Source organism: Cololabis saira, chromosome 15 (assembly GCF_033807715.1).
Source record: "Cololabis saira isolate AMF1-May2022 chromosome 15, fColSai1.1, whole genome shotgun sequence".
Lineage (NCBI taxonomy): Eukaryota > Metazoa > Chordata > Actinopteri > Beloniformes > Belonidae > Cololabis > Cololabis saira.
In genome coordinates, this window is record NC_084601.1 from 30,225,077 (window position 1) to 30,234,404 (window position 9,328).

The 9,328-nt window shown below is 41.3% G+C and overlaps 1 protein-coding gene across 1 annotated transcript; it reads right to left on the bottom strand.

Moving 5' to 3' along the window:
• Positions 1-50: 50 nt before the first annotated feature.
• Positions 51-9,316, bottom strand: naxe (NAD(P)HX epimerase). The gene is made up of 7 exons (XM_061741317.1): positions 9,191-9,316; positions 4,600-4,787; positions 3,629-3,737; positions 3,443-3,553; positions 3,262-3,372; positions 3,030-3,177; positions 51-304 (listed from the first exon to the last, which is right to left on the bottom strand). Exons 2-7 carry the CDS (start codon positions 4,767-4,769, stop codon positions 105-107), a joined length of 849 nt encoding a protein of 282 aa, XP_061597301.1. The 5' UTR covers positions 4,770-4,787; positions 9,191-9,316; the 3' UTR covers positions 51-104.
• Between the last annotated feature and the right edge of the window lie 12 nt (positions 9,317-9,328).

A 9,328-nucleotide genomic window follows, 5' to 3' on the forward strand; every position in this document is an offset into this window, starting at 1 on the left:
AAACTCAGTTTTGACGTCTTTATTTTCACATTTTCATCAGCCGGTGCCAAGTAAACAAGACAGCCCTCCCGGACCGAGCCGAGCCCCAGAAGCCGGCGCCGGGTTTACAGCTGCAACACGCAGTCGGTTCCCGGGTACTGGGGCAGGTTCAGCTGGTACTTCCTCTCCAGGCCCGGCGGCACGAACCGGCCCCCCAGGAAGTGGTACCGGCCCTTGAACTGGGAGGCCGACTTCTTCGGGGCGGTGAGGGAGACGAGCGTGTCGGGCTGGATCCCGTCGGCGCCGCCCCGCTCCACGTCCCAGCCTTCAGGAGACAGAACCAAAGAGACGTCAGGGTGCTGGCCGGGTCCGGAGAGGCCGGTTCTCCCGGGTCCAGAGTAGGGCTGTTCGATTTCGATTTTTTTCTCTCAAAATACGATTTTCGATTACGATTACGATTATTTTGTGAATTGACAAAAGGCAAAGAAATGATTTCAAATATGCTGTTTTTTTATTGAACATTTGCCCCATTGGGCTTTAAGTGCAAACTTTGCTCTTATTAAACCAAAAGTGAATGAATAAAGTGCAAAACTCTGTAAAATAAGTTGAAAAAAAGTTTAAAAAAATATAATAAAATATAAAGTTTTATCTCTGAAAAATAAAATCAGCAAATCAGCACTTGCAAACATACAGTAAGTTATATTTCCAATTAAATAAAACAAGACATTTTCTAATTAAACTAAACTGGGTCTTTGCATGCTAAATAATAATGCAACCCATGAAGGAGGTAGAGGTGTGTAATGTCAGTCATTACATTTGCTATTCACATTTGCAAGTTTTTTGCAAGGAACACGAGCCGGTCTACCGCATCTGGCTTGAGGGATGCCCGGTGGCATGTTACAACGCCCCCTCCTACACTAAAGAGCCTCTCCCATGGGGCACTTGTCGCAGGTATTGAGAGGTATTTCCATCAATCATTAATATGGTATCAATCATTAATATGTGTGCAGACAAGGTAAAAAAAAAAAAAGTGAAAAATCGATTTTACGAGTTTCACGTTTTAACATCGTTCTAATTACATAATCGCGATTACGATTTAAAATCGATTAATCGAACAGCCCTAGTCCAGAGACGTTTAAAATCGTGATTTTATTTTTATTTACTTTTTAAATCGTGATTTAATTTTTTTTTTTTTTTTTTTTTTTTTTTTAAATCGTGATTTTATTTATTTATTTTTTAAACAGGATTTTATTTCTCCTGGGTCCAGAGAGACCGGTTCTCCCTTCATTCACAGAACCACACATTAGTAACCTCGGGGTCGGCGATATGACAACATTAGATCGTGAAGAGCTTCTCAACCGGGTCTGCGGGCCCCTAGTGGTCCGTGGTGGAACTGCAAGGGGTCCGTGATAATAAAATATATATTTTTAAAAAAAGATCCTCTGACATTTATAGAAATAGATTATTATTTTACTCAAATGTGACCGATGCCTTTATCTACTTAAACGGCAGAGTGTCACATGACCTTCTTTTACTCTTTACAAGGTATTTCATTGTATTTTAATAATAAATCTTGCAGCCATTTGCTTTGTTGAAGTTACTGCATGACACAGTTAATACCAACATAACACCATCTACATCCTTTTCAAATTAAGACCTCCTAGTTTCAGTGTTATACACCCTTCATTTATTTAAGATGCTTTTATTGTATTATAAGAAAAAAATGCTTTTATTGTGAAATATATGCAGGAAGCTTCCAAAGTTTGAATTAGCGATAGAAGTTGCAATAACATAAAAAGCAAAACAGAGAAGAAGAATATGAGTACAGTAAGCCGCCGGAACAGAAAAAGAAAACAGACGACTCCTCAGAGTTGACCAAAACCTTGCGGGGGTCCGGGACCCCAGAACAGTTGAGAACTGCTGGTCCGGGACACGTTCTAGGAACCGCAGTTCTATGCTGACGCATCGAGTCACGAGACCTGGTGACAACGTCAACCTGACCAACCAATCAGAGCCAATTAGTGACACGGAGAGCGACGGCTGAAGCCAAACGGAGTTGGTCGTAAATAAAATCCCACATCAATTATGTTGAATTGGTTTGGATTCTTCGTAAGTGATCGAGCTCAAGAACATGTAATTTGGAAAGTTTGCACGGAAACCGTTCGCATGTCGGGTGGTAACACAACAAATCTGTTTAGTCCCCTGAAGAGGAAGCAGCCTGAGCAGCTGAGGGCCAAACAGCCAGGGGTTAGTTCAGCTGTCAGAGTGCAATTAAATCTTTACTTTCATGAGCTTCAAGGAAAGATTTTCTACACAAACCGGCTTTCTAGGAAGTTACTGAACCGAATGTAAATGGCAAGAATGAAAAAACTGGCAAAACCTCAGTTATTGAAACAACTACAATCATTCAAGATGCGTTTTTCTGGTCCCATTTCTGCATCGAGGACGACGGTTCAGTGCTATCCTGGTTTTTATTAATGTGTGGGACGGATTTAAATTCAATTTTAGCCGTTCTTTAAATTATTATCACCATCAGGAACATCTATTGTCTGTTTTATTTTTTTCTGTTTAAGTTGGTAATTTTTTATTTTTTATTTATTTTTTTTTTTTTAAATCGTGATTTAAAAAAAATGTTTTAATCGTAAATTTATTTTATTTTGTAAAAATCGTGATTTTATTTACAATTTTTTAAATCGCGATACAATTTTTTTTTAACCGTGATTTTTTTTCTTTTTTTTTTTTAAATCGTGATTTTATTTAATTTTTTAAAATCGTGATTTTTACATTTTTTTTTTAAATCGTGATTTTATTTTATTTTGTAAAAATCGCAATTTTATTTTTTATTTTTTTTAAAATCGTGATTTTTTTTTTAAATCGTGATTTCTTTTCTTTTTTGTTAAATCATGATTTTTTTTTAAATCGTGATTTTATTTTTTTTAATTCGTGATTTTATTTTTTTTAAATCGTGATATTTTTTGACATATCACCCACCCTACCTGGACCTGATTCTGGACACTTGTAGTCTGTAGTGAAACGGCTCTGATTCTGACCTGAGGGGATGTCGATGCTCGCGATGGGAGCCGTGATCTTCTTCAGCTCGTCCAGGATGGCGCCGAACGGTTCTCGCACGGCGCCCTTGAAGCTGAAGCCGAAGATGGCGTCCACCACCAGGTTGTAGGCCTCGTCCACCACGGCGGCCTGAAAAGACGGGAGTGAAGACGTTAGCTTACGTTAGCTTACGTAAGCGGCGGCGTTCCCTCGCCTCAGCCGTCGGCGCCGCACCTCCGGCATCTCCGTCAGGAAGGGGATCTCCATCTTCTGGCACTGCGTGGTCAGGCCCTGGAACAGGGTCTTGCTGGGCCTCTTGGGGTACAGGATGGCGGGCTCGTACCCCTGCAGCAGGACGTTCAGGTCAGGAAAACGGTTCCCAGAACTAAAACCCTTAAATCAGACGCTCACTCACAAACAGCTTGAGGTGGCGGGCACAGACCAGGCCGTCGCCCCCGTTGTTGCCGGGTCCGCAGACAACCAGCAGTGCCGGCCGGGCCCTGGGCAGCGACGCCAGCGGGTACGCCTGCAGGGAGAGAGGAGGTCTTTACTCTGGCCGTCGGGTCCAGACGGACGACCCGGAACCCGGAACCGGTCTGACCCTTGAGACGGCGACGGCGCAGCTGAGTCCCGCCAGCTCCATCAGCTGGTCCACGCTGAAGCCGTAGTCGCTGAAGAGCTCCTCGTCGATGCGCTGCGCCTCCTCCTGGCTAAGACAGGGAACCGGTCAGAACGGGTGAGAACGGGTGAGAACGGGTCAGTTCAGGTCAGTTAGGGTCATTTTTTTTTTTTTAAATCGTGATTTTATTTTTTAAATCGTGATTTTATTTTATTCTTTTAAATCGTGATTTAATTTAATTTTTTCAAAATCGTGATTTTATTTCATTTAAATCATGATTTTTTTTCAATCATAATTTTTTTTTTTAAATCGTAATTTTTTAGGATTTTTTTTTAAACGTGATTTTTTTCTATTTTTTAAAATAGTGTTTTTTAAATTGTGATTTTTTTTTTTTTTTTTCATTGTGATTTTTTTTCTTTTTTTAAATTGTGATTTTTTTTTTTTTTTTTTTTTTTTTTAAATCGTGATTTTTTTTTTTTAATCGTCAGTTCGGGTCAGTTCTGGGTCAGTGCGGGTCAGAACGGGTCAGTTCAGGTCAATTCGGGTAATTTTTTTTTTTTAAATCGTGATTTTATTTTTTATTTTTTAAATCGTGATTTTATTTTATTCTTTTAAATCGGGATTTAATTAAATTTTTTCAAAATCGTGATTTTATTTCATTTAAATCATGATTTTATTTCATTTAAATCATGATTTTATTTCATTTAACTCATGATTTTTTGGGATTTTTTTAAAACGTGATTTTTTTCTATTTTTTAAAATAGTGTTTTTTAAACCGTGATTTTATTTTATTTTTTTTCATCGTGATTTTTTTTCTTTTTTTAAATCGTGATTTTATTTATTTTTTAAAAATCGTGATTTTATTTTATTTTTTAAATCGTCAATTCGGGTCAGTTCAGGTCAATTCGGGTCAGTTCAGGTCAGTTCGGGTCAGTCCACCGAGCGGTACCCACCCGAGGTACTTGAGGGTCTGGGCCATGGTGGACGCCGGTCTGCTAGGGCAGCGGTTCCTCCCGAGGGCGTCGGGCGCGGCGGCGGGCAGCAAGCAGGTTCCCGCCGGAGCAAACGCCGCCGCGGGTCGTGAGGTCACCAGGAAGCCGAGCAGAGCACGAACGCTCCACATCCAGCCGGGTTCAGGCTCCTGGGGGGGAAAGACGGGGAAACCTGCCAGTTACCAGGACCAGGACCAGGACCTGGACCTGGACCAGGACCAGGGGTGAAAGTAAACCAGATAATCCGGAACGGGGATCCGGAAAGAAATATAGATCCGGATCGCACAGGAAGGCTTTTTGAGCAATTACTTACATGAAAATAAATGTTTTGCAATAAATTATGCTCTGTGTCTTACTGCATAATAGTCATTTTTAAATTGTAACACTGAATTTGTGTCTGAGGTGGGGCCTGTGGGGGATTAGTTCCTACAAGAACTTTATCCTACTTTCACCCCTGCCAGGACCCGTCCTTCCAGCCCAACAACCGAGCAGTGGCCCATATTTACAATCTGGTTCCAAAAACAGACTTGGTCTCCATGGCTACATTTCACACCCATGACGTCCGGGCTGCACCGCGGCTAGCAGCAGACCGGCCGAGTTCTGCTGGTCCTGGTTTCAGCGCTGGCTACACCAATTATGGATGCCATGTTGGAATTAACACTTAAAATGAGCATGTTTGAACAGTTTTGTTTAAAATGAATATAAACAAGTGTTAATTAGCATCAGGTGAACATAAACTAATAGAGGGAATGCGCATGACGTCACAGATGCGACTTCACAGCGGGTTTCGCCCACTGAGTGGCAGAAAGACTGAATGGCAGCGTAAACTTTCAGTTTGAGCAACTGGAAAACATCTAGAATGGGAAAGAGCTGTTGTGTCATTGTCTGTACTCTTTAGATTTAGCAAGAAATCAGAGTTATCGTTTTACAGACTACCGAAAAATAAGCTTAAGAGAGACAAATGGATCGCTGCAATTCCCAGAAACAACTGGATTCCAGGAACCAAATGTGGATTTGTGGTAACCATTTTGTATCAAGTAATGTTGGATTTTTGGGTAGCTAACGTTAAACGGTCAAATCATAAAGTTCGGTGTCCTCATCACTTTAATTTCGCCAACAAATCCTGCCTTGAAGTAGGACCAAGTGTGAAGACTTTTGTATGCCTTAGAGCTTTGCTTTGTGTATTTCCCCGGCGTAGAAATTAAGTACATATAAATAACAGGAAACTGGATTTGTGGTCAAATATTAAAGAGCATATTGCAGGTTAGAATTTTTTCAAAAATGATACCTGACCTTATGTGAAAATGACTATGTGAGAAGTTAATGTAGGATTTAATATGTTTTACAAGACATAAGGGCACTTATTCAGAGGAAAAAGTGGCTGATTTTAGCCAAGCTCGTACAAACGCTCTTTTTTTCGACCACCGCGTCATATGACGTCACGCCAGGGAGCAGTCTCCACAGCTCTGCCCCATCTGTATGCCCAGACCCCGTACACACGTAGCTGGTTATCTGCTAAACCCAAGATATTTTCCTACGTTTGGACCTGTCATCCACATGAAAACACAAATAAACGAATGTTTAAAAAAACTCCGGGCAAAGGGAAGATTTTTGAAAACTCTGTTTATGTAGATGCGTGTAGACCTGGTGTAAACAGAGACAACCGGAGTTTTGCGTTTTCGAACGTCACATTATGCTCCAAAACAACAACGAATCTGCTCTGATTCTGACGTCTAACGTGCGACCTTTGTTTACTACAGTTCTACAGATGATCCACCATCTGTTCTCCAAGCTATTTATTAAATAAATGGTCTCTGCTCTTGACACCATTACACCGACGCGGAGCCTACGCTGTAGGGTACGCGGCGACGCGCAGCAGGGCGTCGCCGCAGGGCTGCAGCAGGGCTGCAGCAGGGCTGCAGCAGGGCTGCGTCGGTTAACGCGGCAGCACCGCGGTGGGACCATGGATCTGACACGGGGGGAGTCGAGCTCGTTTCCCGAGAATGAGACGCGGGTCCTGGGAAAGCTGCGCAGCCCTGCTGCAGCCCTGCGTCGATTAACGCGGCAGCTCCGTGGCGGACACCGGGGGGAACTCGAGCTCGTTGCCCGAGGAGGAGGCGCGGATCCCGGGGTAACTGCGCCGCGGAGGCGGCCCGGAGTCCGGAAGACCAGATGATCTACAGGTCTGTGCTTATGAAAGTGGTCGAAAACGCAGATCTTCGGTTCTGTGTGGAAGGTTTTATTTTTTTTTAACAACGATGTAATGTGGATACAAATTATTTTATAAACGAAGGGAGGGGAGTATTTGGTTTTAAAAATACACGGCTATTTCGGATGCTTTTAAAAAAAAAAGAGAAGATAATAAGCCTGTTTTCTGTTTAGAAAGTACAAACGTAGACAGATTACAAGTACTCACCCGTTTTTAAGGAGTTATTTTCGGAGTTTCTTTCAGGAGCGCACGGGCGGGTGCTGCAGTGAATAAAGGCGGATTTATGGTTCCGCGTAAAATCGACGGCGTAGCCTACGGTGTAGGGTACGCGGCGCACGCAGCGTTCGGTGCATCGCCGCGTAACCTACGCCGTAGGGTCTGCGTTGGTGTAACGCGGAACCATAAATCAGCCTTTTAAAAAGCGAGTTTCAGCTGTCAATCAAAAGAACGTGGGGGGACTAACGGGTTCTTAGTCATATTGGTGTGAATACACATTCACAACCTCTTCAGTGTCACAACTAACATTAAGATCCATTATTTTTCCTATTGTTGAATTCACCGCGCTCCCCAGTGTGACGTCACTCCCGGTTCAGCTTTTTCAGATGCGGAAGTAAAATACTCTCACAAAAACAACTCCAGAGGTCACTGTAGTATATATTTATGCGTATTTCAATGAAAATTCAGTTCCTACATTATTTTCCTACACATTGATTCACAGGGGTCTCCAACCTGCAATATGCTCTTTAATGTCCATGGACCACTGGTTCTTGGGGTAACTGTACGGGTCACTGTCAAGTCCAACTGACTTTAATTTAAGCCCATAATCGGCTGTTATCCCGTCTTTTCCACAGTTTCCATACTAGTTTTCTTTTTCTTTTCTTTTCTTTTTTTCTTTTAATGTAAAGCACTTGTGCTTTATAAACAAAGTGCTATATAAATAAATACATTTTAAGTTTAAGTTTAGTTGGAGCCGTTTTTGCCACTCAGTGCGAGTAAGGGGGCGTGGTCCAGTGGGGAAGTGACGTCAATGCAGACCCTTTATTACACCAAGCACCAATGTGTACATCACACAGGGGTTGTCCCGGTGTTCTGCCATTTTTTGCTGCTTTGCCAAAAAATGCTACCTAATGGTTTTCTACCTTTGTAGAGCTACAATTTTGTCGTGTTTTACTCCCTAAACCACTTCCTTTTCCCCCCCAAGTGATCCTTGTCGCTTGCCAGGACTTCATTGTAAATAAGAATGTGTTCTTAATGACCTGCCTGGCTAAATAAAGGCGAATGACTGAATGAATATCAAATAAAGCCATAGAACATAACAACCTGACAATAAATATACATACCGGAAAATAATGTGCAATATCATTCTCTGCAACGTGCAATTATGCAAATAACATCTGTAAATATCCATCTGTTATTTTTTTTTTTATATACTAGTATTTCTTATTACTTATTTTTATTCTCCTTCTTCTTATTATTATTATTGTATATACTGTTTATAATGTTTTTGTTATTATTGTGTGATATTGATGCCTCTTGTGTTTTGCACTATCCCCTTTGCTGCTGTAATCTGGAAATTTCCCCTCTGTGGGACTATTAAAGGATTTCTTATCTTATCTTATCTTATCTTACAATTGTTTTTTTTTCCTCTTTATCGTATAATGTTCACAAAGTGTAATGCAATTCATGTCATGGGTCGTGTATTTTGAAGGATCAAATACTCAACATCCCATATTATCCATTTTAAATGGTGCAAGAAATGATTGGCGTGGTGTTCTGCCAATTTCTGCTGCTTTGCCAAAAAAATGCTACCTAATGGTTTTCTACCTTTTGTAGAGCTACAATTTTACTGTGTTTTACTCCCTAAACCACTTCCTTTCCCCCCAAGTGGCCGTCATTGTAAATAAGAATGTGTTTTTATGACCTGCCTGGTTAAATAAAGGCGAATGACTGAATGAATATCAAATAAAGCCTTAGAATAAAATTTTTCTCTTTATCGTATAATGTTCACAAAGTGTAATGCAATTCATGTCATGGGTAGTGTATTTTGAAGGATCAAATACTCAACATCCCATGTTATCAATTTTACATCGTGCAAGAAATCATGGACGTGCCAATCAAACTTTGAAAATCGACTGTGCGCATGCGCAGAACCACAAAGTAGCATTTCTCGGCAGGTAGCAAGTATTGGCAGAACACCAGTCTTCTTATAGGCTACTGTCTGCGGACGCAGCTTTTAAAGGTCGCAGATCGGCTCGAACACAGAAAACTACAACATTCTTCTGATATATTCCTCAAAATGTTTGTTTATAGTTTATTTAATGTCCACAGGTGCGATTATCTCACCTTTACTGGGAGCTAACAGTCGAGTGGAAACGCTGACGTCACTCACTGAATGATTGACGGTTTCCCTGGAAACAGTCGCCCCCGTGAAACACGTTCACACAAATAACAACTTTAAGGTTTGAAGCATGGATGTATTAT

What these genes read in the sequence shown, in the direction of transcription:
- naxe (XM_061741317.1), bottom strand. Translation starts at nt 4,769, where the DNA reads ATGTGGAGCGTTCGTGCTCTGCTCGGCTTCCTGGTGACCTCACGACCC. An exon ending in GCGCCGTCGCCGTCTCAAGG is followed by an intron (nt 3,554 to 3,628) that starts GTCAGACCGGTT and finishes CTCTCCCTGCAG; the next exon opens with GCGTACCCGCTGGCGTCGCT. An exon ending in CCCGCCACCTCAAGCTGTTT is followed by an intron (nt 3,373 to 3,442) that starts GTGAGTGAGCGT and finishes GTCCTGCTGCAG; the next exon opens with GGGTACGAGCCCGCCATCCT.